Source organism: Lepidothrix coronata, unplaced genomic scaffold (assembly GCF_001604755.1).
Source record: "Lepidothrix coronata isolate B3197 unplaced genomic scaffold, Lepidothrix_coronata-1.0 Scaffold33, whole genome shotgun sequence".
Classification (NCBI taxonomy): Eukaryota; Metazoa; Chordata; class Aves; order Passeriformes; family Pipridae; genus Lepidothrix; species Lepidothrix coronata.
In genome coordinates this window covers 3,168,086-3,189,992 of record NW_016690213.1, presented here as the reverse complement: position 1 = coordinate 3,189,992, position 21,907 = coordinate 3,168,086, and the positions used below count along the sequence as shown (strand labels likewise).

The 21,907-nt window shown below is 39.0% G+C and overlaps 1 protein-coding gene across 4 annotated transcripts in view; it reads right to left on the bottom strand.

The window, feature by feature from the left end:
• The window catches only part of MTA3 (metastasis associated 1 family member 3), a 133,145-nt gene extending 113,909 nt beyond the window's left edge, over positions 1 to 19,236 (bottom strand). For 3 of the 4 annotated variants that reach the window (XM_017811763.1, XM_017811764.1, XM_017811762.1), the window contains exons 1-3: positions 18,516 to 18,637; positions 16,423 to 16,490; positions 14,492 to 14,585 (exon numbers count right to left, since the gene is read on the bottom strand). In XM_017811763.1, the coding sequence (XP_017667252.1) occupies positions 14,492 to 14,585; positions 16,423 to 16,490; positions 18,516 to 18,543 (190 nt within the window). In that variant the 5' untranslated portion in view covers positions 18,544 to 18,637. Of the gene's footprint in view, positions 1 to 14,491; positions 14,586 to 16,422; positions 16,491 to 18,515; positions 18,638 to 19,072 lie in introns of those variants that run through there. The other variant, XM_017811765.1, reaches the window with a different exon arrangement.
• Positions 19,237 to 21,907: the final 2,671 nt, after the last annotated feature.

The following is a 21,907-nucleotide window of genomic DNA, read 5'->3' as shown; positions in this document are numbered from 1 at the left end:
AGGTTACTCAGCATTTAATTCAGCTGGGTCTTGAAATTCTCTGAAGACAGAAACCACATAACCTCTCCAGCACCCAGTCATGGGAAAGACTTTTCCTTATATCTAATCTGAATCACTCCTGTTTCAATTTAGTCACTGCCAAGAGTCAATTCCATCTTCTCTATAACCTCCCCTTAGGCACTGGGAGTCCACCTCTTCTCCAAGCTGAACAAGCTCAATTCCTGCTGCCACTCCTAGCAGGGCAAGTGCCCATCATGGTGGGTTTTGCCAAAAGTGCTGCAATTTATCATCAACTTCCCTGTATTGTGGACCTAAAACCTAGATGCGATGCAAGGAGTGCTGAATAATCAGGGATAATCACTTGCCTTGATCTACTGGCTATGTGCCTGGTGATACAGTCCAGGATGCTGTTGGCCAACTCCCTTCATTGCCAGGGATTTGCTGTCTGCCAGCACCCTCAGGGCCTTTCCTGCAGAGCTGCTCCCCCAAGCCCCTCTGTTCCCTATATACCTGCCAAGAGCTTTTCCTTCCCAGGTGCAAGACTTGGCATTTGTCCCAGCTGAATATCTTCATGTTCTTGATGGACCACTCCTCCAGCCTTCTAGGAATCCCTGAATACCAGCCATTCCCTTGAGGTAGCCTATCACCTGGTCATCCCCCCTCCCCGTGTTGTGTCACCTGCAAACATGATGAGAGTGCACCACACTGCCTGCTCCAGTCACTGATAAAGACAGGTTCTCATATAGATCCCCACGGGACTCCTCACAGTGTGGACCATTAACTACCACCCTCTGACTCAGGCCACGCAATTAGTTTTTTATTCACCTGGTTGTCCCTTAATCCAGATCAATTCCAATTGCTTGGCTTGGTAAGCCTACCAAGAATGCTAGTGCTGGTACAAAAGAAAAAAGCAGGAACAGGAGACAAACTGGGAAGATGTAATGTAAAAAAACCAAAACCACTCCTTTCAACAGCAGCACGGACTTACACTGAATTAAAATGGCAGAATACCCAAACCTATGGTGCATTAACTTTCTGTGTCTTAAACCTAATTGCTTCCAATGCTGAAACCATACTTCAGCTTAGATGCATCCAGTTTATTCAAGCTTAGATGGAGAGATTTAAATCAACAGCCCACCTGTAGAGTTACAGCAGTTTCACCAGGTTTGTTAAAATACCTTTAACAAGGTATTTTATTAGAATGTATTAGATCAGAATTTCAAGTTCAAAAAATGCCACTAAGCCTCACTTTCAGAAATGATTCTAATTTTTTTTCCTTTCCTGTATACCTTTTTCTTTTACACTCAGTCCAAAAACTATACACATCATAGGTATCAACAACATATTTTTAAACCTACAGATAAAAAGCTGAGAATGCTGAAGAGCAGCAAGTTTACCACACATCAAAGGAAAGGTGGCTGTTTTAGTCTCTTTTAAGCTTAGCTGGTTGTGCAAAAACATCAAGTGCGCATTTGGTAGTTAGATGCTCCAGCAGTACGAATTATAAAAATAGATTTTGGGGGAGAGGAGTAAATCTATTTACTGCCAAATTGAGTACAACATATAAACATTAAGTTTAGCCATCTGAACAATTCTATTCAGACTGTGAATGAAGAGCTCTCTTAGGTGAGCAGTTCGCCAATTTGCTCATCTGCCAATTTGCTCATCTGCGTCAGGCTTCTTGCTATATTTCATTGTTCTAACTTAGTTGGGAGAGTTAACCCCCTAGTGCTCCAGTGAAGACATTTAATCAACTTTGTGAGCTAGACTATGCATGGTTACACTATCAATTTGACTGAGGAAGCATTTCCCAAAGCCGAATGAATCCGCTTTACTTACACCACGTCTCTCAGTACAATGTTCAGATGGCTGTTTGAATATATAACATCAGTTTGATATTTCCTGTTTCTTTCAGATAGGATAAGAAATCCAAAGCACAGTTTGCATGGATTACAAGCAATTTAGATAGCATATTAGTATCTAAAGCATGAATCTGAGCAATTCTGCAGGTAGGAAAAAAAACCAGACTGATCACTCATGTACAGGAAGGAAACAGGTCTACTTTTCATTCCCACTGGATAGCACAGATATACAGGTGGTCTCTAAGGAGTTATCCAGTTTTCTTACACAAATCCAAGTGATCCTCCCACACTACCTCATCATTATTTTTCTAAAGGACGTCACAAAACAAAGAAATAACTACTGTGCAACCCTTAAGAACTAATATGCCACACTCTCCAATAAAAAAATTATTACTAATAATCACACAAAATATTTTTTTGGGTACTCCCAAGCAGCACATTACATTAACAACAATTCCCAAGACAGCAGTGGGGAATCATCTCAAGTTTATCACAGACCTGTAGCAAAATTATTTAATGAAAACTATCACAGCGTTCATTACCATAAAACTCCACCTTCCAAAACTGGATGGGTGAGTTTTTTGGATAACTGGTTTTGGAGATTTTTCAGAGCAAGAAGCTTGTGGGTGGAAAGCAGGGAAGGATTACCTTCGTAAGTAGTATGAATCATGATGCGCTACATTAATAAATAGATCCTAATAAAGTAAATGCAAAATGAATGAATGCAAGAGCAAGCACAATTGGTTTTTAACCCTATTAATTCAGCACTGCAAACTAGTTTCTGACAATCCTACAGAACAGAAGGGTCCCATAGAAGCACAAAAACAATGACATGCAGGCAAAGGTGAAAAAATAGGCAATTCTGTATCATAAACCTAAACTAGATTTTTCCTTTTTACCTGGTTTCTGTATGACCTATTCAAATGCAAATTCTTCCAAATAAGAAAATATCCTGTTACAGGGCCCAAGATGTGTTTGGCCATGTGTATACCTGTATGAACTGCACCAAGCTGCTGCAGAATGTGGGAAGCAACAGTCCTGTGCCATGTTTCTTTAAGCAGTTCATTCGTGGCAGCAAGCAGCAGACTTAAAATTGTGCCACAGACACTGCTATTTGCAATATGATGAATGTTTTCCATGTCCAATAACTGGTACCCAGCTCATCAGCTGAATCAGAAGTCAATCAGTAGTTTTTCCAAGGTGTACATATGTTTAGAGCTATGCGGGAAAGAAAGCAGAAAATTTTAGTTCTACCCTCAAATCCAGGCTGGCAAACCACCCATGAACAAAAGCACACATGGCAAATCTGACACTGCCAAAGAAATAATTTTTAAATCCATCACCTGGCTCATGAAATACAAAGGCTATGTGTAACAATGCCACGTAACCTGCATGAATAACAATCACACCTGATTTTAAGAAAAGGGAGATATGTATCTTCCATTTTCACGAGACAGATGCTATTAACAACTTTTCCCATCACTTAGATTTTCACCATTTCCATGTGAAACTCATGCTCATATCTTGTTAAAACAAGATTGTCTTTCCTTCAGCATAGGCAACAGGTCTGTTTGGTCTAGTTGGTTAACAAGTTCCAGAGTTGCCTCTCCTTAAGGAAATGAAGTGTAAATATTTAAAAATTAATAAATATATCACGTAGACAGCTAAGCACACAAAAAATCTCTTATGTTTTCTGTAAGAATCTGAAGTTCAGATTTAAGATCGACAGTGACATTTTCTTTCAGTGTGACAATAACCACCATTTCAGAGATCTAAACTGCTTTTCTAACATTCAATTCACATCCTCAAAAGCCAGTAAACAACTTTTCAAAATTTGTTGGCAGAGATGAAAAGGCACAGATTGTACAAGCACTTTCCTACCCCTACTCAGAATGGCATATGATTCTGCTTATAAAACATAAATTATTTATCTTCTACAGTATCTCCTTACAGAAGGGCTGAATTTTGTTTGATTTTTTGCAGAAAGAAAAGAATTAGGGAGAAAATAAAGAGAAAGAAAAGAAAAGAGAAAAAAGGATTTGTATATCCTCTTCTTGAGTAAACTTAATCAAGACACATTAAAGCTCTATGTACAGGATTTGGAAATGAGAAGAATATCATACAAGATAATGCCTGCTCAATGACAACACGATAAGAAAGCTTTTCTGTCTATAGACCTGACAAGACGAGGAGGAAGAGGAATTTATTCACTCTAATGGCCTCTGTAAGACTTGAAAGATAACTTTTTTCCATCTTCAACTACGTTAGAGATTTACCTTCCAGCATACATTATTTCCTTGATGCCTGTACAGTATATCAAGTACAGATATACTGAGATTATAATTTACAGGAACTACACATATGAACAGAGAAAAGTGTAAAGAGGTATGAATATATGTATTACTTTAAATTATTAAAACTTTTTAATTTATTAATTCCGATGCCAGGGGAAAAATAAGCAAACGAAGCAGCATAGGAATAAACATCACATTGTATTAAGTAGTCAAATTTTAATATATGTGCCATTCCCATATTTTTTAAAATAAATGGAAATAAAGGTCAAGTAAACCAACGAACTTTTTTTTCTATGCTCAGTACTTTTCTTTGTAGACAACACGGTGAAATACCATGTTTTTTTTCATCAAGTCACTGGTAAATGTCCAGTATTCTGATTCTGGATTTTTTCCCCTTCTATTAAGAAGAAAAATTAAAAACAGAAAAGAAAGAGGAGAGCATTATGAAAGTTTATGAAGCTAGTTCTCCTTGGAAGGCAAATACAAATATAAAAGCTTTCCATATATCAAAACCATTTTTCTTGTATGATACCTAGCAACTGATCCCTTGACCTCTTGAGGGCCTACTGAGAATAACACCATCAGGATTTCGCTCCTGACAGCAGCATCACTCAAAGGATATGGCCTAAAGGAACTGTCACACAGCAAAGGGCCACAGTACCCTGCAGGACTAGGTTACAGGTCACTGACTCTGCCAACACTAACGATTGCTACACTGGTTTAAGTCAAAACAAGGCTGTACTTTTAATAGAGGAAACTGAAACATGACTCCCTTCAGTGTTGTGTGTCACTGTCACAATCCCTCACAAATGAAAATTTAAGCCTATCATTCAACATATAAAAAAAGGGAAGCTAGCTAATTTAGTTGTGCTGGTTTTTGATAGACGCTTAACATGTTGTACAAGTAGAAAAGGCACATGTACTTACATAACCCTTGGATGTATGCATACATAGTGCTCTATGCATAGGCCAGCAACTATGCAACCTGCACAGAGAACTCATCCTATGTACTGTAATAAATTTTCAAACAGGTTTTGGATTCAGACAGTAGCCGACAGTCAAAATGAACTACTTAGCTCCTCAAAGTCTTTTAGGAATTTTGTAAATGTAGAACAGGCTTTTACTGAGAAAAAACTGTGCCTTTTACCACTCAAACTTGTTTTGCTCATGGGAGTGATGAATTCCACATTATACAAAACAATCCCTCTGCAAAGATCAGAATCATTTGTGTAGCATATCAAAATCATAATCAAAGCAGGCTCACACTACAAATCTTCACTTGATCAGAGGGTTACAAACAGTAGCTGAGGTGAAAAACAAAGTATTGATCAAACAGACAAATCACACCACCAAATAGCATAGCCACTCCAGCCACCCATTCCATGCGGTTCAAGGCACATCAAACTCAACATACATGGTAATTTTGAGTCCTGTTACTTATGCAAGCTACCTTTAGCAGAGGTTACAGACAAACCACACTAGTACTTTACATATTAATCTAATCTGCTACTTCTACCTAGTTCATAATAGCTCATGCCATACATATATATACACTCAGCACCGCATGAATCAGCTTGGGTAGGACGCGCTACACTCATTCTCACACAGTGCCTTGCCCAAGCTAAAAAGCTCCACCTCTACCATCATGTGTGCAGTTACATGTGTGTGTGAGTATCACCAAGGGCAACAAGTGCAGACTTCACTCCACTGCATGATACAGACATTCAAGAATTAGTGCTGCTAAGTCTTTAAATCTGACCTGGTTCCTGATTCATACATTTAATTGCCACTGCATGATGGGAAAGAAAAGTCTTTCTATATTAATAGTGAGTTTACATCATTCAGATTTATAAATTATATAAACTACTGATTCAATTAGGCTATCAGAGAACTCTTTGAAGATGTAAAATGCATCTCTAATTGGAGCTTTACAGATAGAGATAACCTAGCAATGTTTTCGTAGTCTAAAATTTATGCCTCAGGTGATTTGGTACAGTGTGGGTGCACTGGGGAGAAAGTGCGAAAAGTCAGGAAAAAAAAAGAAGCAAAACCATGTGAGATTATGGAAATCTAGGAGGTGTAAAACATCCTATTTGTGAAACAAAAAAATTATGATCAATAATGTCAATTTAAATGTTACAAGTATTTTGGAGGTACCAAGAAAACGGTGTAGAATCAGTGGCCTGCACAATTAACAAATAGAAGAGGCAAGAAAGTTAGCAGCTGAGAGATAGCAGTTAACTGTTTTCCAAAAATCAAAAGAAACCCCAAACAAGTACAGTAATACCAACACGTGTATTTAAACTTGACTATAAGGAAATTAATCCTAAGGAACACAGGGAAACAGGATAACGCAAGATGCTTTAGCATTTTCCTGTGAATGCTGTCTCCTTCTAAAAACCCAAATGTGAAGAATTTATTTTGGTAGGAGAACTCAAAAAAATGCCACCTTTTGTACCCCACTGAGTTCCTCCACACCAAGGGAACATATTAAAAAAATGATTTCAGTATTTAAGTAATAAAACAAAAGCTCTATTTCAGATACTTATTAAACAGTTTTAAAGCATAAACATGAACTGATATTTTGCAGCTTTCCACTCTTCACAGTAAATTCACAGAATTAATCCAGATTTTGGGTCTAGTTTGTTTTTACATGCAGAAAAATTGGCAGCAATGCATTCAAGCCTTTTAAGTTATCTGTTCAGAAAATGAGATTTTTGAGTTTTAAAAAAATTCATCTACATATGGCTGCCCCAAACTATATGTTTATTCTTAAGAGGTGAAAAGATGAAGCTAGCAGTTACTCCCTAGCTAGCTCATGCAAAAATTCAGATGCAATTCCATAAGAGCTAAAAACTCCTAAAATTATGAACTTAGTTGGAAATCCATTCACTTCATTAAGAGAAGATCATTAAAATTCACACCCTAACAAGACATTCTGCACAAAAGGAAGAGTCTGAAGGGCCACAGCAGTTAATAATTCCACAAGATACTTGGAGCTGACAGTAAACTTCTTAATGAGACAATATAACTACTAATTCTAAAATGTCAGTCACAAAAAGACGACTCAGATATTGTCAGAAGCAAAAAGGTCCTCATTACTGCTTCTTTATTGCTTTCATTGTTGAGGGAAAAAAACAAAACATTCACAAGTATACAGTTCTTGCACAAAAATCAAATGACCAAACCATAATTTATGAGACTACCCAAAGCACCCTTGAAAAGGATAATAGGGAGCCTCGAGACAAGTTTCTCCTTAGTGACAAGAAAGTAGTTTTGTACAAGGCTTGCTGTATTTCAGTAAGTTCTGAATTTTCTCCCCCTCTCCAAATATATTACAAATGATGGCATTCTCTTGGGTAAACGAAGAAAAACTTCATGTTCCACTGTCTCGGGAGACCAAAGAGGTCATGATGTCTTCCTTACCAAAAAAAAAAAAAAAAAAAAAAAAAAAAAAAAAAAAAAAAAAAAAGGCCTACTCCTCAAGCTCATTTCTAGTGAAAGTGATAGTTAGACTAATATATTTATGCCTTAGCATAAAGGCTACTCTGTCACTGATTAAAGAATTTGTTATCTGTATCATCCTTAAACAGTCCTCTTAGGGTGTGTCTCTCCCACATCACAGACTTCAGGATTGCCAGAATCAACATAACACATCTGACTTTGCAAAATTAAAGCTTAGTTTACATGTCTCTCTTAGTTGACTCATTAACATTTAACAGCAAAAGTGCAATTGGAACTCATACTAGTAAACTTTCCTGACTTTCTTCCCTTACTTTATTTGGATTTGTCTTTGTTGTCAAAACAAACCCAAGTCTTCTAATGGCTTGCTCAGGTATAGACTTTTGAAAGACCTCTTTTCCTCAAAGAAAAGGGACTAAGTATCTAAATGTCCACCACCACAATAGGTCAACATTAATTTTCTCCAAATTCTTGGGGACTCACAGGAAAGGTGTATGTGTGGGTGGACAGAGATGACAGAGCCAGAAACACTGAGCTGCAAACAAAACACTAGTTTATATTTACAGAAGTGTTGAGATTAATAAGGTAGTATCTCACTGAACCAGTTACACAAGTCTGCTCACCTACTCCTCAGGCATATCTAGCAGCCAAGCCTTCTGCCTTCAGTACACTTCAAGAGATTCTCCTGTATTTGATTCCCAACTCTGTCTTTCCATTCCTTAACTCCCTTCCCTCCCTAACATTCAGAAAAATAGTATCCTTCATCACAGGGTAATATCAACATATCTCTTTTCTTAACAGCAAACAAGAGAAGCTGCCTCACCAAGCACAGTGAAAAAAATTGTAACCAACAGAAAACCTTCCAAAAGCCAGTAAATTCCATGGAAGAGTCACTTACACACTACTGTAAGAGACAAATCAATTGAACTCTTGAGCTCTAAAGACAACTTTTTTTTTTTTTGGCACCCACATGACCATAAGCAAGACCCAAAAAGTTTTGTTTCTGTTTTATTTGTATCAAGACCACTGCAATACAATTATCATCTTTTCATTCAAAGGACCACCTGCTCAGCAGGCAGCTCTTTAAACTTCAACTCCCTTGAAACGGTAACTAAGAACTCTCTATGCCTTAGAGCATCCTTTTCTGTAGGATGGATGTCAACCTCTACAAGCACCACCAGCAAAGCAAGCTGAACTATCTTAATTCATTCTGTGGAAGTTGTACATAGGATTGAACAGTACAAGCATTCACTATGAGGTTGCTTTTTGTTGGGTGGGGTTTTTTTTTGAGAGAAACTATGAATTATTTCAACATTTGAAATTATGAAGGTGGAGAAAGATCTTACATATGCAGTGGAAGAGTTAACATTTGTCTCTCACATTAATTTCAGTAAAGGTGCTTCTAACTGAACATAGGCTGTGGAGACAACAGGTACCAAGGGAACTAATGGGTTATAAAAGGACAATTTAAAGTTTTAAACAAAATCTCCGGTCAAAACTTAATTTTTATGCCAAGACATTATATGACTTCAGCTAAGTGAAAGGAAAAGTCATCTTAAAGTGATTTTTCAGAAAAGTTATTGTGATTAAAGAAACATTATATCCTTTCTAAATAACTGTTTAGTTTGATGTACAAGAACAACTACGACGAAAAAGAACCATGATCAAATAGAAAATATCCACGAAGTTTCTGGTTGTGTTACAATCTGACTTGATAAAAATAGTCCAGTAATATTAGTCTATAAATGTTTTGAATTACACTGACTCAAATATGTGACAAGATAACAGAATACCAAACAACACAAAGTGCTTTAAACATATTATTCCGGAGTTCTTTACTGAACCCCAAGATCTCCACACACATAATTTTTTTCATACAGTTTTCTAAGTTTTATTTCTTTGATTGGTGAAGAGGGCAAGAAAAATTCATCTTTTTTTCTGGAATTGAGCATTAAGAATACCACCATGCAACAGCAACCATATATTATTAAAAAGCCTGATGACACACGAAAGGAATTTACATTTCAGTTTTGTGTATCTTTGGGAACATTAGTGAGTAACCTGCTAAACCCTACTGCTCAAGTTCAGCTATTTCCTTGCTATCCTCTATGCTACCTGCTAGTCTGTTGCTCTACTGAAATAAAATGCTTCTCAAAAATCAGATGGAAAATTAACAGCTTCATTCTCTTGGATGTATCTGGAGTGTTGGCAAGTAACAGACAATATGCAAAATATTCCTCCCCTCAAATACAGAGCATCTTTACATGACAATGCAGAGCTCAACAGCAGCTAAACTGCTCTGCAAAATCAAGCCATTTTCAGGAATGCTGGAATATTCTTGATATTATACAGAAAAATCAACTCCCAGTATTTGTAAGGCATTTTGAGATCTTTTAACAGGAGCTATAAAAATATATTGGTATATTAAATATTTTCCACCAACTTTAATAAGAAATTATAATAAGAGCATTACTTTACAGATCAGTAAACTAAAGAACAAAGTGAATACTTCATTTGTGTCTGCTCACAACATGTTAATGTCATACCAAGGTCAGAACTGAGTACAGACTCCAACTGTTCAATACTTCACAATATGGTTTAGAGGGCTTGGTAGTGTTTAGTCAGAGGCTGGACTTGATGATCTTGGAGGTCTTTTCCAATCCTAACGATTCTATAACCAGGAATCACTAGCATAATTTTTCCTTTCCTCTTGGATATCTACTGGGTACAAAAATTCTGTAGCAGAAACGCCATTTTGCAAAGCAGTATGAGATGAAACATGATTGATCAAGAGCAAAAGAATAAGAGAAGTCCTAAAAAAGTGCAACTACAAGAAGTAAAGTCAACAAGTGACCTCTACAAAGAGCAACTGAGTTTGAAGAAAGAAGATTTTTTACTTCAGCTTCTGTAATCTAGAAAAATCTCATTTTACCTTTGATCTTTCAGTCACTGGAACCAGCAAGTCTCAGATTTTCTTTTTTAACTGTGTCCTATGTCATTCATAAAGAGCATCAACTTTGCTAATGAGAAAAAAATACATTCTGCATAGGCTTTATCACAGGCCCAAAAATATTCTTGGCATTTAGTCAGCAGCTCAGCACACCTAAGTCAAAGCAAACTCTCTTAATAAATCAAGAGACAAAGGTCTCCAAAAACAGTAATTTTTTTTATACCCTCACCAGGTGGCTGACTAGGCAAAAACTGGCTGAGGAGCTGCAATAAGACAATGACTTCAAACATAGTAGCATTACATGATAGCACACGGCCAGATAAAGAACTTACAATGTAAAAAACTGTAAAAAACGGTATCATGCACTTGGGTCACCCTACTCAGTTTCAAGAAAGTAATAGTGCATAAACCTCACATATGGTGTGATTCTTGGGGTGGTCCCGTGCAGGGCCAGGAGTTGGACTTGATTACCTCGTGTGTCCCATCCAACTTAGGATACTCTACAATCTACGATAAATCTATTATAAAAGAAGGAAATACGGAACTTAAGCCCTTCACTGTAACCCAAAACCAGTGCTGGTACACAGCTAATACAGTCTCCCCTCCACAGTTATTAAAACCTTGCCCTAAAATACCTACATTAATTCCACTTTATCTAAAGAAACATCTGCATTTTATAGATTCAGCTACAGTTGGCAATTTCTCAATCACACCATTTGGTTAGGAAACATGCCTATGCCACCCCTTTATGTTTGCTTCATCCATTTTAATGAGCTGAGTGTTTCTGTCCCACCTCTCCAAGTTCATTCACTCATGTACTTCAGTATCTGTTGCAATAGCTCTGCCTGCCATCTTCTGTTCTTCTCTCATCCTTCTTTTCCCTATGAAGTAAGCCTTACTCTTCTGGTCAATCCTTTCATTCCAAGAAAGGAACAGCTCCCCCGCAGCCCCGCAGTGACCTTATGGTCGTAACTACAACCTAAGAGCTGGAGAGTGTTAACACTACAAAAGAAATCTCCTTCTCAGTTCAGGAGGCTGCACAGGATCAAGAAGCTGAGTATTTTGGTTTGTCTTTCGAGTTGGCCTTAACATAAATTCTATTTTATAGTAACAGAAATCAAAGGGGGAAAAATATAAAGTCCTCAAGTGACCCTTAAACATTCCAAACTCCTGGACTTCAGTGGCTACAGTCAGCTTCTAGAACTATTCCTAGATCTAGACTGATATCATAGATGATGCCACTAGACAAATAAAAATTTCCTTAATTAAGTTCCACCAGAAACACCAGAGAAAAAAGGAAGGCAATACAGTTTCCTCACAGATTAGTGACATTCTTTAAAAATCAAAGAAACTCCTCTGGTACCTGATATCTTAGGATGGTCTAAGGAAAACTCAATTTCCCCCCCTCTAAAGCACAGAAAGAGTATACTGACTCTACCAGTGACAGAGTCAGAGATCAACTTCATTCCATTTTTCCCAAACATTCTTTCAAATAGCTTTGAAGCTTTTTCAAGTTATTGAAAATTTCTTCTTAAAATTCAAAATATTTTCTTACAAAGCTATTTTCTTCTTTCATTAAATGGGACAAAAAAAACTCAATCCCCACCTGACAAAGTCTTGAGAAGTGAGTAACTCAGGACAGTTTTCTCGATCATAAAAAAAAGAATTGCTAACAATATAAAATATCATTAGAAAAGATCAAGCAGATCTTATACTTAAAAGACTTCTCTAGACAGGTACACAGGAGAAATCAGTGACTGAACTAGCATTTCCATTCCTTAAGAAACTCGTATCTTTTAGCATTTATTTTATACCGAACCAGGTAGAAGTGTTGTAGCATCAACATGTTTAGCTACACAGAACATTTCCAAAACATTCAATTCATAAATATACAAATATTTTGTTTACATACATCATATTTTTAAACAGAACACTGTGGTATTCCAGAATCAAAGCATTTAAATTGATCTGACATTTAACTACATCTGCTGTATGAGCTGTACAAAGATATAAGCTATGTGCTGCCCCCTGTAACTGTAACAAGTATCTGGGAAGATTACTTAGCAGAACAGATTCCATAGATTGGTCAGGAAAAAAAACATTGTGTCCAGAGAAAACATCCACAGAGAAACTTAATTCATAAGAACATCAGGTTAGATGACTTATAACCTGTGAGACAGAGGCATTCTAAGGATACTTGTTGAACCAGCTGAAAACTACATGTCTATTTTCTTGCTAGAAAACAGCAAGAGAATTTCAACAGAGAACACACGATAGAAGATTCCATGGTACTTCTAGTGACACCAACAAACCCCTAGTATGCTATAGTAGAAGAGCAACAGACCGTCAACAAGTCCTTTATATCAAAGTGCTGACAAAATGGCAAACTCACAAAGGAAATAGAAAAATCTTATTCACTTTTCCAGATCGAATGATGCCCACGGGACTAACACACCCTTTTCTAAACAATAAGCCGACAAAAGAAAAAGAAATGTACAAGATTCATGATTTAAAAATTAAACTAAAAAAAAAAGTGCATTTCCTGTAAAATTGTTATCCTTTTAATCCTTTCTTGCCCTCTCCATTAGAAAAGAAAAACAAAAAAATGAGCTGGAAAGTTTACTGAAGCTCACCAAAAGTTCTGTATTTCTATACAATTCAGATGGAAAAACTCAAAAGACTGTAATGACTGCAGGAGGTGATGACCATAAAATAGGTCACCAACAACTGTAAAGTGTGGTCAACTGTATTAGAAAAACATTAAATCATTCCATTAGAACATAAGTAAGATGTATTTACTTTCTTTAAAACCCAAGCTAGTACTACATACTCAAATCACCTCCACTTCTCTAGGATCAATGAAAGAATAAAACAAAAGCCAAAAGTTGACTATTTCTCTTTACTAACCATGCCTGTATGAGCAAGATTATCAGAAGCTGACATTAAAAAATACCTCACAATTTGTTTAAAGTGCCTAATTACTCCATCATATATCTGCACATAGAAGGTGGCATTAGGTAATGTCTTTCAAGAGAATCATCTTGATGAATTAGAGATTTATAATCCCTACATAACTTATTCGCCGATTAATTTTGAAAACTCAAGTATCATTTATAACCAAAATGTTATTTAACAGTATATGGGAAGAAATCATCTGGATGTTGACATACTTCACACTTCACTTACTTACAAAAATGGCTGCAGTATTTTACAAATAAATTCCACAAAACTTTTCTCAAACATCTCAGATTTTATGTTCTGCTTTTGTCTTCAGAATTACATTTTTCACTATAAAATTATGGAACAATATTGTATTTCACTTGTAAACCAAATGGCAGCTACTAAAAAAAGTTAGGTTCGTGACAAAAATGGGGCTTTCTTCACCTATTAGCACTTGTTTTCCTGAAAAAAAAACAACCCAATTATATGATGCTTAATACTACTCTTCTGACTAATATATACATTTAGCATAAAAGCACATAATAGCTATTTTACAATCTCCAGTGATATATTTCATTCTTTGCATTATGCAATACATGTTTATGTCTAACTCAAAAAAGCCAAATCAAATCCTCACAAATGCTCTTAAGCTTAAACTGACTTACAACCAAGTAGTACTTTTGACATGAAAAAAAAGAAATACAGCTGTATCTTCCAGCTGAAAAAATATATTCTTTTTATATATTCGCTTTTTTTTTTCTCAAATGAACAGTTTCAGTCACACTAATACAGCTTAACTTAATTCCCAGAAGCAATTGCTAGGAGCAGGGCCAGTATCAGATAATGCTAAGCACCTAACTGGATATTAATTAATGCCTAATATAAATATATATTTCACATGCCAAAGAAATGCAATTTTAAGCAGCTGTAGAAATCAAACAGGCTGTGATAGAAAGAAAAATTGCCCTACACAATCTACTTACTAGCATGCTTATCTGCAAGCATTATAAGGCTGTTAGAAATATCTCTTCGCCTGTAAAAACACACCACTTTTGCTTCCACATTTCCATTGGCAGTCTACAAAAGAAAGATAAATCAAGTCAGAATGTATCCCTCCTCAGCTGAGTAATACAAATTAAATGCTCTCTGCTTGGGATTTTCCCTCATATCAGTACTTCTCACATGATTAGTCAGGCTGAAATCAACAGAATTACGCCAATAACTAAAAACTTCCTGACAGAAGCCAGTACCACTTTCAGATCAGACAACAGGATTAACTATAATTATTTAGTCCTCAGAATTTATATATTATTCAGCTGTTCAGAGGTGTAATGCCAGTATCATGCTAACATAAGAATCCTTAAGAAATATTAGAAGCTTGTGAACAGTTCTTTGCAAGACAGCTTTAGACAGAAATGTAAATTTCAAAGTACTCTGGCATTCTTTTTCAAAATCATACTGAATATAACATGGTTTATTTGAAAAAGTCACTACAGCCCTTTAGCCTGATAATGTAAAGAATTTACTAATATTTGAAGAACTGTACGCTTTTTCTCATTATGAAAAGCATAAAATTAGTTTATTACCTTCAGTTACTTACTTAAAATATTATACTTTTCAATTTTAAATAAGTTTCTTAAAAAAAAACCACCCAAACAAAAAACCCCCCAAGCCTCTTATCCCTGGTAGAACAGTAACCAAACCATTTAATTATATATTTGCATAATATCACGTTTGCTCAATACCTTTAACACACGAAAGCAAAACATTCCCATTTAAGACAGCTGGACTACATCCTCCAAACTGTCTTGGGGGTGGGGGTGGGGAAATCAATACATGACTCTGCTTTACCCTGCACGAGCAAGATTAAATTATGTGCAGTTTAAAGATAATAAACATTACATTCAGAACATGATTGGGATCACTTCGATTACTGTAAATAAAAAAATATTCTTCTCCAATAAAAATCCAGAGTAATTTGCCAGGCCCAAGTTCAGTGGATGTCGTGTTGGACAGCACTAACAGGTAATGTGGTTGATGTCTGCTATGGAGTAGTTTTATGTTCCATTAATAATAAGAAAACCATTTGCAGATCACCAATTTTTTTAATTTACTTTCTAACCACCAGGAGAAAAAAAGGATATATTTATCATTATTTACATCAGGAAGGGCATTTTGATTAGTAACTTTTGATGTAATGCATCAGTAAGTTTGGAGGGAACAGTAAAAATACGCCATGCTAACAAAAAAAAATAAAATAAAATAAAAATCCCACACTGTTCTTAGTAGTATAACAGAGAAGAAAAATAATCATGCTTTCCCCAGGATGACAGGGTAGAAAGCCTCCATTCTTCAGGAAAATACACCCAGGATGAAGACAAAGAATACAGTCTATACCTCTATTCAAAAGCCCATCCTTCATTCACAGCTGCCAATGCACAGAGCAATAAACAGCCACAGAAGTCACATATTCTGTTATTTGATCACTGCAAAGTCTCACTGATACCTTCCAGCTCTTTTACACGTATATCTAAAAGCAGACATATGACATGATCACTGTCATTCCAGATGGATTCACAGTGTCATCATCATCCAGAGAATTTGTTTGAAAATTTTTATAGCAGAGTAATCCTGTTCACCAGGAAGGATCAGCTGGGTGTTTCCTTAGATAACAGGGCAGCATGACAGGATATCACACAGCAAGATTTCAGTAGCTGAAACATACACAACACACATAGCAAATCTCAAAGAAGAAAAAAAAAAAACCACCAACAACACAAACAAACAAAACACACAAACAAACCAGAAAATCCTACCACAATAAAAATCTTATGGGATGGAAATAATTCTCAGTTTTTGACAAGCGCACTGATTGTTGTCAAAGCTTAAGAAAGAATTTTAGATACTTGTGTACCTTGTTAAGTTCTTCAATTCTTCTAATGAGATATGGATTGCTGGAAGAATTTTCAAAATAAACATAATCTGCAATGAAAAAAAAGTCAAAGTTGCTGAAATACCAAAAAACAATATGCAAAAGTATATCATTATTAGTGCAAAACTTTTATTCTGAATCTAGAAGCCCTCAAAGGGCTGAGATGTCTTCAAGAATGTTAAGAAAGTGAAGTATTTCTATGCTGAGATTTAACAAAATTTGTTCCTAAATTCTGGTTATAACTGCACTACACAGGCTTTAACAATCATGCTGGGAAAAAAGTTAAATGCCTAGTGCTGAAGCTTACATTGTAATTCAGTAATCCACACACTTCATAAATCTTGATACAGAAGCAGCAGTTTCTCATAATCGATTAGGGAAGATTTAAGAATTGAGCGCTTTAGTGAGTTTCTATATTATGGAGATAGATATTTCTGTACAATTGCCACCTCACATTTATTATCAGATGCTCTGGCAGTACAGTTGTCCAAATGAGTAATGTACGTTTTACGATCCTTGCTTTTGTTGTCATATCTGTAAGTAAGACGCAAACTATATTAAGCAGCAATAACCAGGAGATTAGTAAGGATCTTCCAGGACAAAATCTCTTCCAGCATCATTCATACAAAAATATTTGCATAGAGTGTATGGAAGTCTACTCATATCCTGAAAGCGGTTCCCATGTAACATGCAAAGAATTAACATGCAGCACATTTCCTTTGAAAATTTTCTGAAAACTTGTTTTTGTCAATTGAAAAAGTATCCATCAAATGCCAACCACACTTTAAATTTGATATTGGACTTCGTGCACCATGCACCTCACAGACTTTACTTTTAAAAATTAGAGGAGGAACTATAATGATGTAAAAAACTCTTCTGCGATGCTTCAACACTGCATTACAATGCAACAGAGCTTCAGGTAGCTCCTGTACCTCTAATGAAAGAATATGATCTCTGGATGTTGTTCACAATTACTTATTAAGATTACAACGAAAAAAATGAGAATTGATGACCTTAGAGGCAAATTCTGTTACCTGCTCAGAGAAAGATTACTTTCATGAGTAAAGGCTAATGGGACTACAATCTAAATACCCTAATGAGGGAGTAGGCAGATGGAAGATTTATGGACATATCAGCACATCTCAAAACATCAGCAGAAAAAGATTTAAACTACTATCACCCCTCATTTCCACGCATCTTCAGCCTCAGTTCTGGCTGTCGAGAGACCAAGAAGATAAAGCCATTTCTGGGTACTCAACATTGCACACCTAACTTGAGCGGTGCACCTGAGCCACAGCGCTCGGCACATTGCCACGTTGGAAACTTATCCGTGTCAATTTCGATAGGCTGGGGGTGGGGAGACAAATGTTCGCCCTGTTGTTCACCGCCTAAATGCCCACCCCCAACCCCCCCGGCCTTCGCCCTGTGCCAAGCAGTCACGTATCAGCGCACTTCTCAGGGGTCACGCTGGTGAGCAGGGAAGCTGACAGAAATCTCCCGGCTACACAGCCGGATTAATTATTTATCCCCGGCACACCAAGGAAGGCGCGGAGAAACTCTGCGGCCGGAGGGAGGGCGCGGGGGCCGGGGAGCGGCGCGGAGGGAAGCGTCCCCCGGCGTGGGCGCCGCCCGCAGTCCCGCACCGCCCGGGCCCGCCAGGCCGCGCCGGGACAGGGCCGGGGACACACGGCCCCGGCGGGCGGCCCCTCTGCTGCCCGCCGGGGAAGGAGGCGAGGCGCGAAGGGCGGCCGTGCCCGGCCCGCGGTGCGGGGGCTGCGAGCCGGAGGCGCCGCTCCCCCCATCCCCGCGGAGGGCGGCGCTGCCCTTCTCTTCGGCGGCGGGGGCCGGGCTCCCACCCGGCACACGGGGCCGGCGGGGGAGGAACCTGCGTCCTCCCCCCCGCCCCGCGGAGGGCCCGGCGGCCCCTTTGCCGGGACCGGCTGCCGCCTCCCGCCGCCCTAAGCCGGGCCCGGCCGCCCCGCTGGGGGCCGCGGCGCCCGAGGGGCCGGGGCGCCGCTCTCCGCCCGGCAGCGGCGCGGGGGGCTCGGGCCGGGCGCCGCCGTGTCCCCACATACCTCCCACTCGGTACATGTTGGCCGCCATGTCTGCGCTCTGCGCCGCCCTCCTCCTCCTCCTCCCGCCGCCTCTGCCGGGCCGGGCTGGGCAAGGAGGGAGCGGCTCCCGCCGCCGCCCCCCCGCGCCGCGCTCGCCCCCTCCCTGCGCCGCCACCCCTCCGCGCCCGGCGCAGGACACAGCGCCCCACGGGGCCGCGGCCGCCGCTTCTGGAGCCGCCGGTGGGGAAGGGGTTAAACGGCCGCCCCCGCCGCCCCCCCGCGCACCGGCCCCGGGGCGGGTCCGGGCAGGGCCGGGCCGCAGGTGGGGTGGGGCCGGGCCGGGCCGGGCGGCGCCGGGGGTGGGGGAGGGCGGGTGCGCGGCCCCCCTGCCCGCCGTGCCCAAAGCCCGCCACGTCCCACCGGCTCCCGCCGCTTTGTCCCTCTCCTCTCTGAGTTGTTTTTCGGGGGGGCGGGGGGGGTTTGGTGGTGGTTGCCTCTCCCCCGGCGCCGCCGAGGGACCTTTATCCACAGGCAACTCTCGGTAATATCCCGAAGAAAGTTTGTTTCTTGCGCAGCACCTGTTGGTGATGCGTTTGGCGGCCTCTTTGTTCGCCCCCGGAGCGGGTCCCGCGGGCGGCTTTGGCGGCCCCAGCCCTCTCTGAGCTCTCCGCCGGTCGGAGAAGGCAGCTTGCTCGCAACAGGCAGCAGAAAGCCTTTACGACAGAATAAAGATAAATCTAGCAGCTCTCCTCGGAGTCAGGAGGCGTTGAAGGAGATGCTTACAAATCATCCGATGAGAGGGATACTTCAAAAATATCGATATTGATGTAACACGGAGCCATTTCCCTGTGTTTATACAAAGTTCACACCATCACAAACAATCCATGCACTTTACAAACAAATTGATCCTGCTGTGGAATGCTTCCTTGGGAGAGAAACGCTTGTTATCATCTTCCTGCAAGGAAGGGGATGATTTTTTTTGTTTCATGTCCTGGATATTTATGTGTGTAGCTTGAGCATTAGCAAGCTAACATTTCACTTCATCCTGAGCTGCAAGGAAACACATTGATTGGAAGAAGGATGATCTTCCCTGGTGTTTCAAATGATCATATCCTTTCTTCCCTTCACCCTTTAAGCAAATCTGGGACTATCAAGTTAAGATTTCGTCTCCTTTTAGGACAGTTTTAATTTCCCAAGTGACTACTTTGTGTCAAAGAGGCAACTGAGTACCAAATTCCTGAAACACATAAAGCAGGCGTGTGATACAGTGGTTTAGTCTTCTTTAATAAACGGCAACACATTCAAGCATTGAAAGGAGAAGAGGGGAATTTTCCTCTGTTTTGTCTCCTGATGACAACATCTGAGCTGAAAATAAAGTCCACAAAAACTCCTTGGGAAGTACCAGCTCTGTTCGGCTGGTTATTTCCAGAGGTACAACAACACGACCTTCGCAGAGACCTGGGATGTTATTTAACTCTTCTGGTTTACTGCTTGGGTAAATGAAACAGATTAAATTTTCAAGGCAAGAGAACAGTTAAATTAAATAGTACGTTTGTCACAGTCATTATCAATTAAACAAAATGCCTCCAAGCTCTTTTTCCTCATCTTAAGTCTGCACTTCCACATTAGGGAAATTCCCACACTTTGAAGTTTACAATGTATCCTCATCCAGTAAGGAGGGGATTTAGATAGACTGTTGCTTCCACCAGCTGAAGGCATGGCCTATGGAAAAGGAAGGCAGCTCCTGAAAAGACAGAATATGGGAGAGCAGCCTAGGAAAGCCGATGTTCCCATCCTGCCCTTTCAGGTGGACAGCCTAATAATAGTAAGACAAACAGTAAGAAAATAGCATGAAAACCACCTTTATTTACAGTTGCCTGACTAAAGCATGCATCACAGCTAAATAAAGAATGGTGTTTATATACCTTAGTACTGAATCACTTCTTGTTCACAGTGACACAGGTTGTATAGTCACCAATAGCACAACCTGACGTCCTGCTGTATTTCCATAGTTCAAAGTCACTGCTTTGGTAGTGGGCACAGCTGGCTAGTGGATACAGAGTAACAGAACTGGCAGTACATTTTACTTTGGTGTAACAAATACAAAAGGCTGGATACAGTTTATTTTCAGAGCTCCCTTGGTGTACAGAATGGGAAAAATTAAAGTTATGTAAACATCTTCATTTTTCTAGATTAAATACAATGGAAAACTCTTGTTTCAACCACAGGACTGTTCAGAACAAAAGATTCAGGTAAGAGCTTTGTCTTAATGTGGTAAATGAACTGTAATTAGCTATAGACTAAGATTACTCATGTTGTTCAAAACAAACCACATTTCTGTAGCAGCTTAATTAAAATTGCAAAATAGATTATTTCTGTTAGAGATGCAAGTTACCTGAGAACTTCATTCCTCAACTTTGTTGTACCATCCTGAGCAGCCCATCATTCCTCCTCATAATCCTTCAAGGAATAACCAAGAAGAAAAGAATGGAGTGTAAAAAGGATGGTTTTAAAACACAGACCAATTCTGAGGTCCAGGCTGACCAACTGCCTCCATGGTAAACTAGATCAGCAATCCTGAAGGAGATGGAGATGAGGCACTGAGAGCAGAGATGCCTGAAAACCTTTCATGGCATTCTGAACACAGTGTCTATTGACTTATCCAGGCTGCACTCTCTTTATTGGCTTTTTCACTTTAGCATCATCAGATGCATCTAAATCATATCTATTAAATACCCATTAAGCTGACTGGAGCTATGCAATTTTCGTAACTTATTTTTAAAAAATGTAATGATGAAATATTTCTTTAGTAGAGATAATACAAAAAGTTTCACTGTTTCTTCAAAGGCAATTTAAGATTTCTTTCTTATATGTGGAATTAGCTGGGCAAAGGGCATGGGAGTCTGCTATCAGATAATTTAGTCCTGAATTTTCATTTTTGATTCTCTGTTGCTTTTCAGACACCATGAGTTGCATTCAGTCAATAGCAGAACTCTGGCTGTTCACAGTAGTTTAAAGGTTTAGGATAAATCCTCAAGAATTCCTGCATCAAATAAAAGTTCCTCACCACTGATGCGCTTTTCCCACTATTGCAGAGCCAAAATGAAGCTTTCAGAAAGCTCTCACAACTTTATCACTACATAAAGTGGCAGAAAAAGAGACTTTCCCTTGCAGCTGTTGTACAACATCCTGTTTTGTATCCAGAGAACTTAATTTTATCAATTCCCAATTTCAAGAGTTCCTTAATTTCAAAAAGCCTGAATCTAACCAACACCAAATACTCCATCACAAAAAAAAATCCAACCTATAAGATTATTCATAAAATTCACCACTACTGAAGACAAATCTTAAAAAGTTACTTGCTAAATGATTATACTGACGGTCTGAGGACTAAAGTAAAATATATTGATAGA